Source organism: Orycteropus afer, unplaced genomic scaffold, assembly GCF_000298275.1.
Source record: "Orycteropus afer afer isolate SDZICR_OR568_19922 unplaced genomic scaffold, OryAfe1.0 scaffold00045, whole genome shotgun sequence".
Lineage (NCBI taxonomy): Eukaryota > Metazoa > Chordata > Mammalia > Tubulidentata > Orycteropodidae > Orycteropus > Orycteropus afer.
Window position 1 is genome coordinate 9,107,983 of NW_006921632.1, and position 16,213 is coordinate 9,124,195.

General features: G+C 39.9%; 1 protein-coding gene across 1 annotated transcript in view; it reads right to left on the bottom strand.

Moving 5' to 3' along the window:
* ANO6 (anoctamin 6) overlaps window positions 1-16,213 on the bottom strand; it is a 131,333-nt gene that overhangs the window by 85,811 nt on the left and 29,309 nt on the right. The window contains exons 2-5 of the mRNA XM_007937913.2: window positions 4,744-4,809; window positions 3,264-3,551; window positions 2,938-3,051; window positions 729-844 (exon numbers count right to left, since the gene is read on the bottom strand). Of these exons, the coding sequence (XP_007936104.1) occupies window positions 729-844; window positions 2,938-3,051; window positions 3,264-3,479 (446 nt within the window). The 5' untranslated portion in view covers window positions 3,480-3,551; window positions 4,744-4,809. The remainder of the gene's footprint in view (window positions 1-728; window positions 845-2,937; window positions 3,052-3,263; window positions 3,552-4,743; window positions 4,810-16,213) is intronic.

The window sequence follows — 16,213 nt, forward strand, 5'->3', positions numbered from 1 at the left end:
GGGAGGAGGTAACTATGGGGAGGAAGTGGGAGGGGAGCTGCTGCATTGTAAATTTTGGTCAATGACATGAGACAAAGTGTATGTGAACTGCTGTATGAAAAGTGAATTTACTCTGTAAATCTTCACCCAAATCCTAATAAAAAAAAAAAGATATAAACCATGTATGTCATAGGACGTTTATTCTACTGAATAACTCAATGATACAAAGATAGCACTGTTTTAATGCTTAACAACTCTATTATAAAAGGATTATATAAACTCTCTTAAAATTAAGAGATAACCAAAGGTTATATCCTTCTTATAAAACTATACAAGTAAAAATAACAAGACTAACGGATTAACTTTACACAAAGTGCCAGCATGCAGGTTGGTACTAAACAGATTCTTTCCTTATTTCTTCTCGACCCTTCAGAAGCTTCCTGGGAAGGTTTGGAGATCATGCTTGCTTAAGTGGTACCATGTCTTGGAGACAGCCTCTCAGGGCCACATTCTGATCCATTATTTCTCAGAAATAAGTGCCCTGAAGCTTCCTTACACCTGGAGGACGTACAGGGACGTGCCTGTAGCCCAGCAGTGCTTGCCCAAACCTGTGGAGTCTCTGGACATTCTGAGCACCTGCCTGGGTAGGCTGAGACTAGGTGGTTCGAATCCTCAGTAGCTCCCCAAACATGTGCACGTCAGGATGTTCTCCTCGGCTTCCCACTGGAGTGCTATCTACAGCAACTCACCTGATAAGGTCCAAAGGCTGCTTTTTGTATATGCTTCGAGGATGAGCCCATTCCCTATACAGAAGGTATCGTTCACTAGGGCAGCTGGGATCCTCTGACCGGTGGCGGAATTTGCACTGAGAAGCAGAAGGAAAAGAGGTGAGCAACAAAATACTCCTGCTTTCACAACTCCGTGGATTAAAATTGTGTTTAATTTGGTACTCTTTGGTAGTAATATTTCACAGTCATTTGTCACTAAGGGGCCCTCATTACGTGGAAGGGATGAAAGCATCATTTGATTTTGTGATTCTGAACCAGGGGTACTACTACCCACATTGAGGCTGTGTGCAAATGTGGGGCGAGGAGTGGTTGGCTATTATAATCCTAGGGAGCACTGCAGGTACTTGGGTGGGTGCACAAAAGATGGTGAATCCCCTACAACAAGTGGGACAGTCCTATGCAATGAAACACAGAGCTACCTAAGTGCCAAAGTCATCTTGATGGAGGGACACATGCAAGTCCTGCCCCTTTCTTGGACACACTGGGGAACCAGGGCTTGGCTGGTTAGTGACAGAGTCAATTCTAAACCCAGGCCTCTGTCCCCCAAAATTCAGCAGTTATTTGTGATAACATGTAGACAATAAACAGAGAAGTACAATATCATGTTATATATTTAACTTATTCAAGAAACAATTAAAACCTCCTGCCTCTGCTTAGGGAGCTCTGGTGGCATAGTGCCTAAGACATTTGACTGCTAACCAGAAGGCTGGTGGTTCAACCTCTGCTTAAATTCAGTCACTCTTTTCTTCATGTTAATTCATCTTTCTTTCTTCTTGTGCTACAACCAGATTACCACCTAGCCAAGTCTCAGAATGAAGAGTCCTGGTAGTTCAATGGTTAAGCACTTGGCTAACTAAAAGGCTGGCAGTTCAAATCCACCAGCTACTATGTGGAAGAAAGATCTGGTGATATCCACTCTTATAATGATCACAGTCTAGAAAATCCTATGGGGCAGTTTAACTCCATCACATGGGGTTGCTATGAGTTGAAAATTGACTTGATAGCAGCAAACAACAAGCCTTAGAATGGCCCCTGAGCTCCACCTACCTCTAAATACCACACAGGATCATTCCCTACCCAGACAGAGGACCACTATAATTATAAGGAAGTGTTAGTGGAAAAGGCTTGGATACAGGCAGAACCAACCAAATACTACAGAATCATGACCAGATTAATATTCATGATAACTCCAAGCAAATGCCCTCTAAGTTCATGTCATAAAGTAAATCAGTAATTTTGCTGAGGCACAAATTTAAAACACACAGACTATCAGGCTGGACTGCTACACTGGGTGTCACAGCCAGGAAGCTCAGCATCTTCTTCCCCACCTAGCTTCCTGGTTCCGTACCTCACCACGTATATCGAGAAATTTCCTGAAGGAGCTTGCTGAGCTACTTTAACCAGAATTATTCTGCTTCTTCCCTAATTGTATTTTATCTTACACAGTACATTTAAATAATGTTTTAAACCACAGCCACATGTACTATGCAGGAACAATTATCAATCTCAGTCTTTGGTCTTTTAGATTCAGGTACAATTGATAATAAATGTAACGAAAGAATACAAGATGATATAATGTTTATCTCCATGACAGAATTTCTTCAAATTGTTTTGGATATAATATTCCTGCATTTATGGAATCATTAAGGGTCTGAGTGGGTCACACTTAAAACTTCATTTTATGGGAGATGTTATGGGCTAGAGAGGTATTTCTAAATTTGAGAACTTGTTAAATTCTCAGAATGTAGCCCTTAAAAAACGTCAAGGATTTGCTGTCTGTCCATTGTGACAAGAACCCTGACAGATGTCTTTAAAAATCCCTGGGATAGTCTAGATAGTAGTTTGAAAATTGTTATTTCAGGAGGAAAAAGTCTATGTTAAAATGATAAATGAGAAGTTCTAACATGTATTTTGCACACAAAGAACTGATACTTTTTTTTTGATAATAACATCTGTCAGTAATTACGCAAACAGCTAATATTTTGTTATTGTTTTTGTTAGTTGCTGTTGAGTTGGCTCTGATTCATGGTGACTTTATGTACAAAACAAAAACCAAACCCACTGTCACCAAGTCAATTCTGAAACTCAAGGTCAAGGAGGTTAGCTCTTCACTTCTGTCAATATCAGAATATATACTTGGCACTGTATTTCATTTTTCCATTCAACTTACATCATGGAGAGGGAAAGCTGCCTTGTAGATGCCAGAACTTACAAGTTTGTTAATTCCAAACTTGTTTACATTGTCCCTTACTTGATACTTGATCCGAGAGAGGATGAAGTAAACCTAAAGAGATTGCAAAATAGAGTGTATGGTTTGTATAGTGTAATTATAACCATTCATTATTTACTGGTCTAACAATAATCTGCAAACATACTTTTTTTTTTCTTTTTGCAGTTTTTAGAAACAAAAATAAACCAACCAAATAAAACCACTAATTATTCAACGGCAGTTTCCAAATCACCCCAAGATAGCAACTAATTTGGGTTTAGACTTACAATGCGGCTTCTGGTGGCCGGATTGAAGAAGGCATCTCTATCATGAATATAAAAATCATTCATCCGGTCCTTCTCAAATGGGGCAGTGAAAAACTCTTGTTCTGGCTTAATGAGAGTTTCATCCACTCTGAGGATTCTGGTAAACCAGTTGAAACTATCGAAGGCTGAGAACCGAGTTTTCAGATCATTAGGTTTCAGAGGCAATTTGATGTGCATTATCTCAGCATACGTGCATAACACCTCCCAAGGTGCATGTACTTTTACAAATACAAGCCTGTCATCCAAAACCTATATTGGAAGAACAGAAACAGACCAGAAAACCAAACCAAGCATTTTCACTACAGTTTTTAAACACACAGATTTTTCTTATGTTGTGGGTAGTTATAAAAAAGGAAAAAATATACACTCACAAACATATACAACACCATAGAAGTGAAAATATAATAGATTTGCAAACCATCATGTTTTTATCTTAGAGATAATTTCTTAGTTTGAGTTACTGGGAAATTTAAATCCTTATCACAGTTCTTTTATAAACTACTAATATTTTAACTAATAATTTAAGTAGGAAGCTCTGGTGGCATACCGCCTAAGACATCTGACTGCTAACCAGAGGCTGGCAGTTCAAACCCACCAGCCACTCCTTGGAAGGAAGATTGGGCAATCTACTTACGTACAGATACTGCCTTGGAAACCCAAGGAGGGATCTCTATGAGTTGAATCGACTTGACGGCAGTGAGTTTGCTTTAGTTTTGGGTTTAATATTTTAATTGAAGAAAACCAAATTTGTTAGCTTGCACCCAAATTGGTTACTAAAATATTCAATCTGGAATGTTAATTCCAGTTAGAATAAAATCACTAAGATATTCCTTCTGTTTATTGTAATAAATATTTTAAAATTTTGTAAACCTAAAAAAAGACTGCTTAACTTATTGTACATGTACATGCATATGTACATGTACAACATGACCGCATGTTATGTCGAAGAATGGTATTTATTGATATAAAAATGTGTTTACCACATAGCAATGTAAAAAAGCAAATGATCAAACTGTGAAAAATAATTCTACTTTTTGAAAGGAAAAAATGTATGTTATTTGAGGGAAAAAAAGTTGAAAAGAACTACTAGAGGTTATTTCTAGAAAATTATGATACAGATGATTTTTATTTTTTTATATTTCATATTTTTAAAAACATAACTGTATGAATTGCATACATTAAAAAGGTTTCTAAGGGAAGAAAGCATAATCATTTAGACATATACTTATTATTACATTCTTTGGCTATTAAAAAAGGTCTGCTGGCTTCAATCAGAAACAAATATATATTCTATAATGCAGATTTTCATAGATTCCTCTCCCAGTGTTAGGACTCAGGTGGGGTCGAGTTGCATGTTTTAAATGCCATCCAGCATTCGAAGTGATCAAGCAGGTTCCAAAGAGCAAGGATCAGCCAAGAGCTCAAAAGGGCCAATACTTACCGATCTTGTTGCCTCTAGTTGCAGGCCATCACAGATGAGATTAGATTCATAAGCTTGTCTTTTTCTCTGTCAAAAGAAATCAGGATATATGTTAGATCTTCAGTCTTCTCAAAGGCAGAACAGACAAGAGCTTTCTTTAGGAAAAAAAAAATTATAAAATCAAACCAGTTTGGACCTAATGAGGAGATGCATCAACTCAAAATGGAACAGAATGAAGCTGCTCTTGTTATCGGTCACTCTTGGAATTTTCATTTCTCAGATAGAATACTATGGAGCATACTTGGCTTCCCTTAGCACTCTGAAAGCCCTTTGGTTGACCCTTGGGTTTTCAGCCATTTTAGGTCTCTGCTTGGGCAGAATCCAGGGATTTTTTGGCTAAGAGGTTTTGTACACAAACGAAGCTTTTTGAGACCCATTCACTGATGCACTTACCAGATGTTTTGGTTACCTCATGCTGTTCTGACAGTAATATACCACAAGTGGGATGGCTTGAACAAACAGGAGTTGATTCTCTTATAGTCTGGAGGTTTTAAGTACAAGTTCAAAGTGCCAAGCTCTAGGGGCTGGGTGAAAGCCCCTCAACCTTGGGCTTCAGCTCTGCCTCCTGCTCCCTGCCCACTGAAACTAGAGGCTTTTCTTTACTCAGGCAATTGCTAGCTCCTGAGGCTACCAAACCCAAGGTTGACAAGTAAAAAGGCACAGTCCTAATGTTACTAAACAACACGGCAGGCCACTATTTCAAGCCCAGAAGAAGTCCCAAGATCGGCAGAGCGTGGCAGGCTGCTGAACGACGACTCGGCTACATGCAGAGTTGAAGCATGCCAGAAAGCTGGAGACCTTCCTCAAAGCTGCTTCTTGTATACGGGAAGCAGACCACATCCCTAAGGCAGCTACTCAGCTGCTCCAGTAGATTCTACCATGGAACTGACTGCCCATCTCACCACGGAGAGTAACTACATCCAGCTGCCCAGCCACGTTGACAACAACCTTACTACCACATCAGAGTTAATCAAAGCTTAAAACTAATATTCTAGATTGAAATTTTTTATTTCTACTCTAGACCTTCAAATGGTTCAATTATTGGATCATCTCTGCATGGCTTGACTAAATTCAATGAAACAACACATAATTTTGGCACATTTCAAAGAATTTTTCTCCCTCAAGTGTTATACATTCATGAAGATATAAACATCTAAATCTATAGAAATTAGGAACAAATTAATTGGTAAAATCAATGACAATGGCATTTACATGTTATATGGCCATTTAAAAATATGTAGAAAACACTTTAAAAAACCCTGTTGCTACTGAGTTGACTCTGACAGACTGTAAACCCTAAGTGTGTCAGAGTAGAACAGTGCTCCACTGGGTTTTTAAGGGCTGATGTTATGGAAGCAGACCACCAGGTTTTCTTCTGAGGCATCTCTGGGTGGACTCAAACCTCCAACCTTCTGGTTAACAGCTAAGTGTGTTTACCATCTGAACCATCCAAGGACTCCAGAAAATAGTTATTGATATCCTCTCTGGGCAGGCTTTTGCCTAAGTTGTAAGAGAACCATATTCAGGTAGAGACTTATCTGATCTTTTAAAAGAGGGCATTTGACGAGGAAGCAGTTTTACTGCCCTTATGAAAGAAAGTAAGTGGGTGGACACTGGGATTAATTAAGAAAAAAAGCTCTGGAACCAGACTGCTTGGGTTCACATTCAAGTTCCATTACTGATCTGCTCTAGGACCCTTGGCAGGGAACCTAAACTCTCTGGGCCTCATTTTCCTCATCTGTCAAACTGAGAAAACCTTTTGAGGTTCTCATGAGGATTCTAGGAGTTAAACTACATAAAGCACATAGACTAGAATTCCCATACCTCATCAGGACAGAAGGTAAATTGGACCAACCCTCTACTAAGTGCAACTATATAAAAAAAACTTCTCTTAACCTTCTGAAAACCATCAAACAAAAAAGAGTGGAATGACTGGATCCAGGCCTGGGTAAAGCAGAGGGCCTCGCAATCAGGGAATATCAGCCACCCTGAAGAGGGAGCGGAAGGGCTGAATTGCTGTACTATAGACAGTGCTGGGAAATGAAAGCAACTAATAAATGTTAACTGCCTGGCTTTTTTTGTGGGGGGGAAGGGGCTGTCTGCTAACTTCTGAAAGGTCAATGGTTCAAATTCACCAGCCACTCCATAGGAGAAAGATGTGACAGTCTGCTTCTGTAAAGATTCCAGCCTTGGAACCTCTATAGGGCAGTTCTACTCTGTCCTATGGGGTCACTATGAGTCGAAATTGACTTGATGGCAATGGCTTTTTTGTTTTGTTTTTTTTTTTAAGATGATGCTGTATGAAGAAGAGCAAGGTCAAAAGGTACATGAACACACCCAGTATTTTTATAATTGTGGTAAATATATTTTTAACAAACATTTGCTATTTTAGCATTCTTCATATGTACAATTCAGTAATATTAATTATGTTCATCATATTGTTTAACCATCACCATTATCTGTTTCCAAATTTTTCCATCACCCTTAACAGCAGCTTAGTGTCCCTTAAACAACGGCTCCCTCTTTTTCTCCTCCTTCCCACCCATCCCTGGTGACCACTTAAACCTGGTATGTGACTGGCTAAATCTGAGTCCAAGTGGAATCACAACATATGCTGTGGAGGTTCATTAACAACATATTGCTTTATTTCTATTTATTTAATAAATGGTTATATAGTACTTGCAACATGCCAGACACTGCTCTAAGAGCTTTACAAATATAACACATTTATAATTGCTTGCTATAAATTAAACATAAAATAGAGTAACTTAGAGAAAAACCAGTGTTACTTTCCTAGAAATGCCCAAGTCAGATGAGAGTGAGGACAACTTGAAGTGTAGCCTTCCCACTCTTCTCCCAGTGACTCCCACCCCCTCCATTCCTATCATTTCTAACCAGCTGCCATCCAGTCCACTCTGATTAATGGCAGCTCTATGTCTGTTAGAGTAGCACTGAGCTCCTTAGGGTTTCCAGAAGCTGATGTTTTAGAAGTAGACTTCCAGGCCTTGCTTCTAAGGTACATATGGGGACTCAACTCTCCAGCCTTCTGGTTAAAAGCCAAGCACTTAACCATTTGTGCCACTCAAGGAATCTCTGCCATCTCCATTATACTTTTAAGTTTTCCTACCCTGTGTACTCCTGACCTGCCAAGTTCCCAGCATCAACTCAGGGAGGACTGACTGACCCTGCTTCTTGTCTAAGCATTATTTCTCCACTCCAGATCCCAATCCTCATATTTTGATTTTTGCTAATAACCCAGTACTTGTTATTGTTTCTTTCTTGACTGCTAACAAAAGTTATTTCTGATCCTGAAAAGCGAAATGCTGAAAACTCAAAGGAAAAATTAAAGTAGGCTGCTAAAAAGAAAACATACACACACGCAAACAAATCTGTTGCCAGTGAGTCAATTTTGACACAGTAACCCTATAAGACAGCACAGAACTGCAACATAGGGTTTCCAAAGAAGCAGACTGCCAGTGCCACGCCTTTTTCCCATGGAGTGGCTGGTGCATTCAAACCACTGACCTTTTGGTTATCAACCAAGTGCTTAACCACTGTGCCACCAGGGCTCCTTGCTATAGAGAAACTATGGAGAAATCCAGGATCCAGTGACCTAGGACTTCCTCATGATTCAGGAGGGGTGGAGCATCTATTCACATGTTTCACTGGCACTGCTATGACATCGACCATTCCTTGTGGCTGCTAACAACTGAACTCCTACAAGAGCCCATTTCCACAACAGATATAAATATAAATACTCCCTTTCCAAGTTTCCCATAAAGCTTGACACAAGAGCTAGATCCTGCCAATCAGATCCCTCACGCTAGACTCTGAACGGGAAGCTAGCCATCCAAAGAAGCCAGGCCAAGAAGAATCCATTCTGGGGTGGCTGGGAGAGCCAATGCCGGTGCCAGAGGTAACAGAGGCAGAGGTTATGGCAGGAGTTTCTGGTGACCACTGCCAGCCAATGGTACCAGAAGTAGCTCTGTACACAGGGCAGCAACCGTACCATACTCTCTCCAGACTGGTTCTGCAGTGGCATTTGGGGCACTGCTGCTGGACACCTAGTATCCAGGTCTGTTTGTCCAACACTTCAGGAGAGTCTGTGAGCTTCCTAACATCCTTTTGATAACTTTTTCTGCTTAAATTAGAGCTCATTTCAATTACTTATAAGCAAGAGTCCTGACTGGTACAAAGTAGCCACAAACTAGGAGAAATCTGTGCCCAAAACCTAAAGTTACTGACACTGTGGAGGGAATAGGATTTCTGACTGGACCAAATACTTTAACATCCTCCCCTTTTGGGACGATGACTCACACTGAGGCTGCACTATAAGGAAAGCACCCAGTGTGGTAGTTAAATTTGTATGTCAATTTGGCTGGGCCTGGTTGAGTGGCTGGGCAGCTGGTGGTAGTTGTTCCCCATGATGAGACTGGCAATCAACTCCATGCAGCTGAGTAACTGCCTTTGGGATGTGGTCTGCTTCCTGTATACAAGGAGAAGCTGTGGGGAATGATCTCTACCCTGCATGTAGCCATGTTGTTGTTCAGCAGCCTGCTATGCTCTGCCGACCCCGGGACTTACAATGGACTTGAATTAATGGCCTGCCATGTGGTTTGGTAACACCAGGACTGTGCCATTTTATTTGTTGACCTTGGGCTTGTTAGCCTCAGCAGCCAGTAGCTGTCTGAGTGTAGAGATGCCTCTAGCTCCAGTGGGCTGGGAGCAAGAGGGAGAGCTGAAGCCCAAGGTCAAGGGGCTTTCGCACAGCCCCTAGAGCCTGGCACTTGGAAGTTAGACTTCTAGCCTTCTGAACTGTAAGAAAATAAATTTCTGTTTGTTAAGGCCATCCCATTTGTGGTATATTCTTGTCAGAGTGGTACTAGGTAACCAGAACACCCAATTTGCCTCACTAGCAAGCAGGTCACAAGCAGGGTCCATGACTATATCTTCTGTACCCTCTCAAGTCAGTTAGGAATAATTTCACACCTAGGATGCATAGGCTCAGGCCCAAGGATTTTTTTTTTTTTTCTTCTTTTTTTCACTCCTATAGACAACTTGGGAAGGGAGTGCCTACATTTCTATCTGCAGTAGTGGAAATGGGCTTTTGTAGAGGTTCAGATGTTGAACAGCCATAAAGAATGGCCAATCTCCATCACAGACTAGTGAAACATATGAATAAATGCTCTACCCCTTCTGTATCAGGAGATATAGAATCTGTATCTACATCACTGGATCCTTCCAGTTAGAAAAAGTAGGGAAGATCACTCAAAAGAGAGGCTTTTCCTGGGGTTTGTGGGTATTTTAAGGCTTAAGTATTAGTGAGAAAACCTGCAAAATGTGTTAACTGGTTTATTACAAATCCAAGGCTCCCAACTAACAAATCTGTTGTGGAAGAAGTTCAGCTGGAATGCTCCTTGGAAGCGAGAATGGCCAGACTTCATCTCACCTACTTTGGTCATGTCAGAAGGGACTATTCCCTGGAGAAGGGTATCACGCTTGGTTAAGTGGAGGGTCATCAAAAAAGAAAAAAAAAGGGAAGGCCCTCAATGAGATGGACTGACCCAGTGGCTGCAACAATAGGCTGAGGTGGAGTAAAAACTGAGGCTGGTGCAGGACCCAGCAGTGTTCTGTTCTGTTGTACACAGCATCAACTATGAGTCAGAATCAACTCAATACCTAACAACAACATCCCTGATAGAGTCCCATCAACTAGGCCCACGATCACGCATAACCATCTCCTCCCTGGCCCTTAGGCACCACCAGGAAGCTGTTCCAAACTTCCAATATGTTCCTCAAGTTTGGCAATAAACTCCCAGACCAGTATTCTCCACAGAGAAAATGGCTGCCACTCATGGTGAATTCCCACAGGTTCCCTTCTTTCTCCCTATTAATAGCAGAGCTATTTGGTGTCACAATATTTCACCCTTTTCAAACTTCTTCTTGTGTTTGCCTCAGTAATATCTTTTTATCTCTTCATCACTTACTCTCAGTCAACAAAAGTCTCAGATGTTTCTCATCCTTAAGAAAATTAAATTCTTCCATGACTCTGCCTTCTCTTCAATTACCACCACCCCTGTCTTTTAACCTTGACATCTTCAGCACTTAGAACAGGCTTGTAACATAGTAAGCACATCATCAGTATCTGATGAACAAATAAAGTGAGTGGATGGTAAATCAGTGAGTGTCTATCATGTGGGAGTAGACTAAAGGAGTGTAAATTACTGCAGCGTGGCAACTAGGCACCCTTTGCTGAGTCCTCAAAATGTTCCATGAGCTTTTACTTATGGGTATTATGTGATAGACAGAGAAGGAGAGATGTGGTTTCATTCTGGAGTGTGTGTTAGCACCAGATAGCTCCAGGGCATCCAGAGCATAAAGTGACTCCCAGACACTTCAGAATCTGTATTATAGATAACAAAAGGGAAGGTCCAGAGAGCTCAGAATGAACCAGCCCCACAGGAAGGCAGTTCTGTCATCAAACATATGCAACACAAACTACTCCTCTCTTGGTTGAATCAACTGTATCAACCATGAGTGTAACATGCTGCACAGTACGCGTTAGACATGGTAACTTACTTGTGAGATTTCTAAATTGAGGCTGCAACTTCATGGGAGCCAAGGATGTTTGTTCTACCAAATCACCCCTTTAGCTCTTGCAGTACTGATTTTCCTCTTATTCCTGAGCATAGTGGTTAGGTTGAGACAAAATCCAAATCCTGGTTCTAACATTTACTCACTTTGTGACACTTAAACACATTACTTAAATGCTATCAGTGGCCTCATTTCCAAATTAGACAATGTGGTAGTTTAGTTTGTGTGTTAACTTGGCTGGGCCTTGTTGAGTGGCAGCTGGATGTAGTATTCCCCATGATGAGACAGGTAATCAACTCCATGGTGGAATCTACTGTAAGCAGCTGAGTAGCTGCCTTATGTATGTGGTCTGCTTCCTGTATATAAGGAGAAGCCTTGGGGAACAGTCTCTAGTTATGGCACGCTTGAACCCTGCATGTAGCCATGTCATGTTTAGCAGCCTGCCATGCTCTGCCGACCTTGGGACTTACAATGGACTTGAATTAATGGCCTGCTATGTGATTTGGTAACATTGGGACTGTGCCTTTTTACTTGTTAACCTTGGGCTTGTCAGTCTCAACAGTTAGCATCTGTCTGGGTGAAGAAAAGCCTCTAGCTCCAATGGGCCAGGAGCAGGAGGCAGAGCTGAAGCCCAAGGTTGAGGGGCTTTTACCCAGCCCGTAGAGCCCAGCACTTTGAACTCAGACTTAAAGCCTCCAAACTGTAAGAAAATAAACTCCTGGTTGTGCAAGCCATCCCATTTGTGCTATTTTCTATTAGAGCAGCACAGAGGTATCCAGAACAGACAAGAAGTAGTTATATCTAGGGTTGTTTTAACATTAAATATGATCATAAGTATAAAGTGCTCAGATGACGTTTGGCATATAACAAGCTCTATAGATATATTGGAAGTTCTGGTAGCATAGTGCCTACGGCACTTGACTGCTAACCAGAAGGCTGGTGGTTCAAAGCCTTCAGCCACTCCTTGGAAGGAAGGTTGGGCAATCTACTTCTGTAGTGATACTGCCTCGGCAACCCACGGAGGGTTCTCTATGAGTCGGGTCCGACTCAACAGCATATAATAACAACAACAACAACAACAATAGATATTAGCCATTATTGATTATTATCTTCTTCCTTTGCCTTTAACTATGCTCAGCTTCCCTTATTTTTAAGAAGAAAATAAAAAATCCTATCTACCCTTCAGGTCTTAGAGGCTCCCCGCTTCTTTTTAATATTGAACACATGAACAGAATAGACAACCTCAACCCACTCTGCCTCCACACCATGCATCCGATGACCCCTCAATCTCTTCAATAGCACAGCACTGACACCATTTTATTGGAACTCTATGAAATGGACATTAAGGTTGAGTTACTCAACTCTCTTCCTTGTTGACCCTTGTATCCTGGCACTGAAGCATCCTGATCCTTGGACTATGTTCCTTTGATGGCTAATGGATATATATCCTTTTCATTCTCTGAAGGAACTGAACACATCTTTATATGTCCTCTCTTTGGCCCCATTTCTGTGAATAAAGGAGATCACTGGTGACTGGTGAGAGTGCATAGCACACATGAACAACACAGATACATTAGAAACATTAGAAATACTTCTCGTCAATCTCATTTTAATGGCTTGATAATACAGTTCATCTATCATAGAGATGAAGTATAATTTATTCAACCAATCTCAAATGGTTGGATATTTAGATTGTTTCTAATTTTTCATGATTATGAAAATCCTTGTAGAACAGTCTTTGTGTATCCATTATTACTTCCTCAGGGTAAACTTCTAGAAGCAAAACTTTCAAGTTAAAGCATAAAGTATATGCAATTTTAAGTTCTTTAATATGTATTCTCATACTGTCCTCCAGAAAGGTTGTACTAATTTATTCTATTTTAGTTCTTTATCTAGTTCTTTACAAAGAACTCCTGAGATATTTACCTGATCTCTCTCAAGATAATTGGCAGACCTTGGAGTGGATTTATAATGCCCTCTATTTTACCACTGACTATAAATACTTAAACAGTTGAATCAAGGATAGGGCATTTTTATTTGCTTAGATATGTTAATATATCACCTTGGTGTTAGTTTAATAAGACAGTTCTTGTTATTGTCCTTTGGTGTGGCAATTCACAAAGAACCAGTGAAATATTTTTTAAATTGGTCCAAATCAGTTTCCCTGGTTTGTCAGCTAGCTAAAGTAAATTAGCATATGTGTTAGATTTGTCAAACAGGCACACAACAGGAAAAGATTGCTTACTTAAGAAAAGACTGCTTAAGTGTTCAATATGAAATTATCATCTTTACTTCTCTGTAGAATTTACACTTGGATAAGTGACTGTGTTCCTGACATTTAAAACATTAAGGTAGAGCTGCCTTCCAAGTTAAAAATGAAAGAAAATTAATATTGCATATTATCCAACATAGCCATAACTCAATAAATATTTGCTGAATAAATGAATATCTGAGGCCACATAATTTTTACCTAAAAATTATCTATGTGCCTCGGTTGGGAAATCTACATATAAGAATCTATTGTGTATGTTCCATAGCCTATGATCTGTAGTTGGCAGTACAAAATAATTAAACTAGAGTCAATGGCTCTGAAAAAAAACTCAGTCATAAATTGTGATGTATATCTCTACTTATCTAGAGGAGCAAATTCATCTGCGTTGCAACCCAGATCTATCTTTTTAACCTATTTCTCTCACTGCTGTTGAGTCGGATCCAACTCATAGCCACCCCTCCTTGGGTTTCTGAGGCTGTTATCACTATAGAAGTAGATTGCCCAATCTTCCTTCTGAGGCACTGGTAGTGGGTTTGAACCACCAGCCTTCTAGTTAACAGTTAAATACCTTAGGCACTATGCCACCAGAACTCCCAACCTATTTTCAGTAAAGTCAAAGTAAGTATACTTGTTATCTCTCTGGTGGTGTAGTAGGTGAGCTCTGGTGGCATAGTGCCTAAGGCATTTGACTACTAACCAGAAGGCTCGCAGTTCAAACCCACCAGCCACTCCATGAAAGGAAGATTGGGCAATCTAATTCTGTAGTGATAATGCCTCAGAAACCCAAGGAGGGGTGGCTATGAGTCGGATCCAACTTGATGGCAGTGGGTGGGGCACAGGAGAAAAGGCATTTGGCTGCTAACCAGAAGGTTGGTGGTTCAAACCCACCAGCTGCTCCACAGGAAGAAGATGAGTAAATGTACTTCCATAAAGATTTGCAGCCTTGGAAACCTACTGGGGTCAGGTTGTTTCTAATTTTTCATGATTATGAAAATGCTTGTAGAACAGTCTTTGTGTATCAATTATTATTTCCTCAGGGTAAAGTCCTAGAAGCAAAACTGTTAAAGCATAAAGTATATGCAATTTTAAGTTCTTTAATATGTATTGCCACACTGTCCTCCAGAAAGGTTGTACTAATTTATTCTATTTTAGTTCTTTATGTAGTTCTTTACAAAGAACTCCTGAGACATTTACCTAATCTCTCTCAAGATAATTGGCAGACCTTGGAGTGGGTTTATAATGCCCTCTATTTTACCATGAACTATAAATACATAAACAGTTGAGTAGGGAAATCTAATATAAGTCAGAATCGACTGGATGGCAGTCACAACAATGAGTATATGGTATTTTGAGACTGATACTGGGGGTTCAAAGTGAAAAAGAACAAGAACACCTAACACATTCCAGAAACTAGAATTTTATTACTTCTTTTGAGAGTTAATGAAGCTGTCAAGAAATAAAGAATAAAGCAATCAGAATCACAAAGGACAGAGTGGCATAATTAAGGAAGCTTTCTGTCCCTAAGCATCTTAGATTACACATCTCATTTGGCTTAATAAAGTCATTGTTGTTAAGGATTGGCTTGTGAATTATACAGTAGTTAATACTGATTACAAATATCAATATCTGCCATTTTCTTCATGTCACCCAGCCTTTTCAGCATGAAAAGCAGAAGTTGTAATGTTTAAGAAGAACTAAAATTGTGAATACAATGTAATAATAAAGCACAAATCAATTGGGATTAATGAAATGTATGCACAGATTAATTTCAAATATTCTTGTAGCTCTGTTAGGCAAAGAACTGATGGTTCTGTCATTATTATTTCAACTTGCCAGTCTTTGATAACCCTACTAAGATGCACGAGAAATAAGTCAAAGGTACTTAACTTCTGTAAAAAAATTACTGTCTAATTACTCTAAGTGCTATTTATTAGTTCTATATCATGTGCTCAAGAAGGTTTGATAAGCAGAATAAATCATTTAATCGGAATTTAATCTAAATTCACTTGGTGAATTAAATGATAAAAAACATTTAATTTTAGCAGACCCATCTGATGAGGAATTAACTCAAGTGGGTAATGTGTGTTCACTAAAGGACAGAGAAAACCAATGAGCATTTTAAGTAAGTGTACAGTGAAAGAGAATATTTAGCTGAAGTTCACTTCCAAATTTTCTTTTTTAAAATTAACATTTCTGTTCTAATTAAAAAGAAAGAAATGTTCATTTGCAAGTAACTTGGGAAACTGAAATTTTGTGAGAAGTATCATCCATAATCTACTGCTAAAATAACCACTGTAAACATTTTAGTGCAGTGTTTGCCAAATTTACCTGCGTATGAAAAGAACTTGGAGAGCTTGTTTAAATTGCAGATTCTTGGGCCCCTTCTCTGACAATTCTGACTCAGTAGGTATGAGATAGGCCTGTTGTTGTTGTTGTTGTTGTTATGTACCGTCGAGTCGGCCCGACTCACAGGGACCCCTCCTTGGGTTTCCAAGGCAGTATCACTACGGAAGTAGGATTGCCCAACCTTCCTTCCGAGGAGTGGCTTGTGGGTTTGAACCGCCA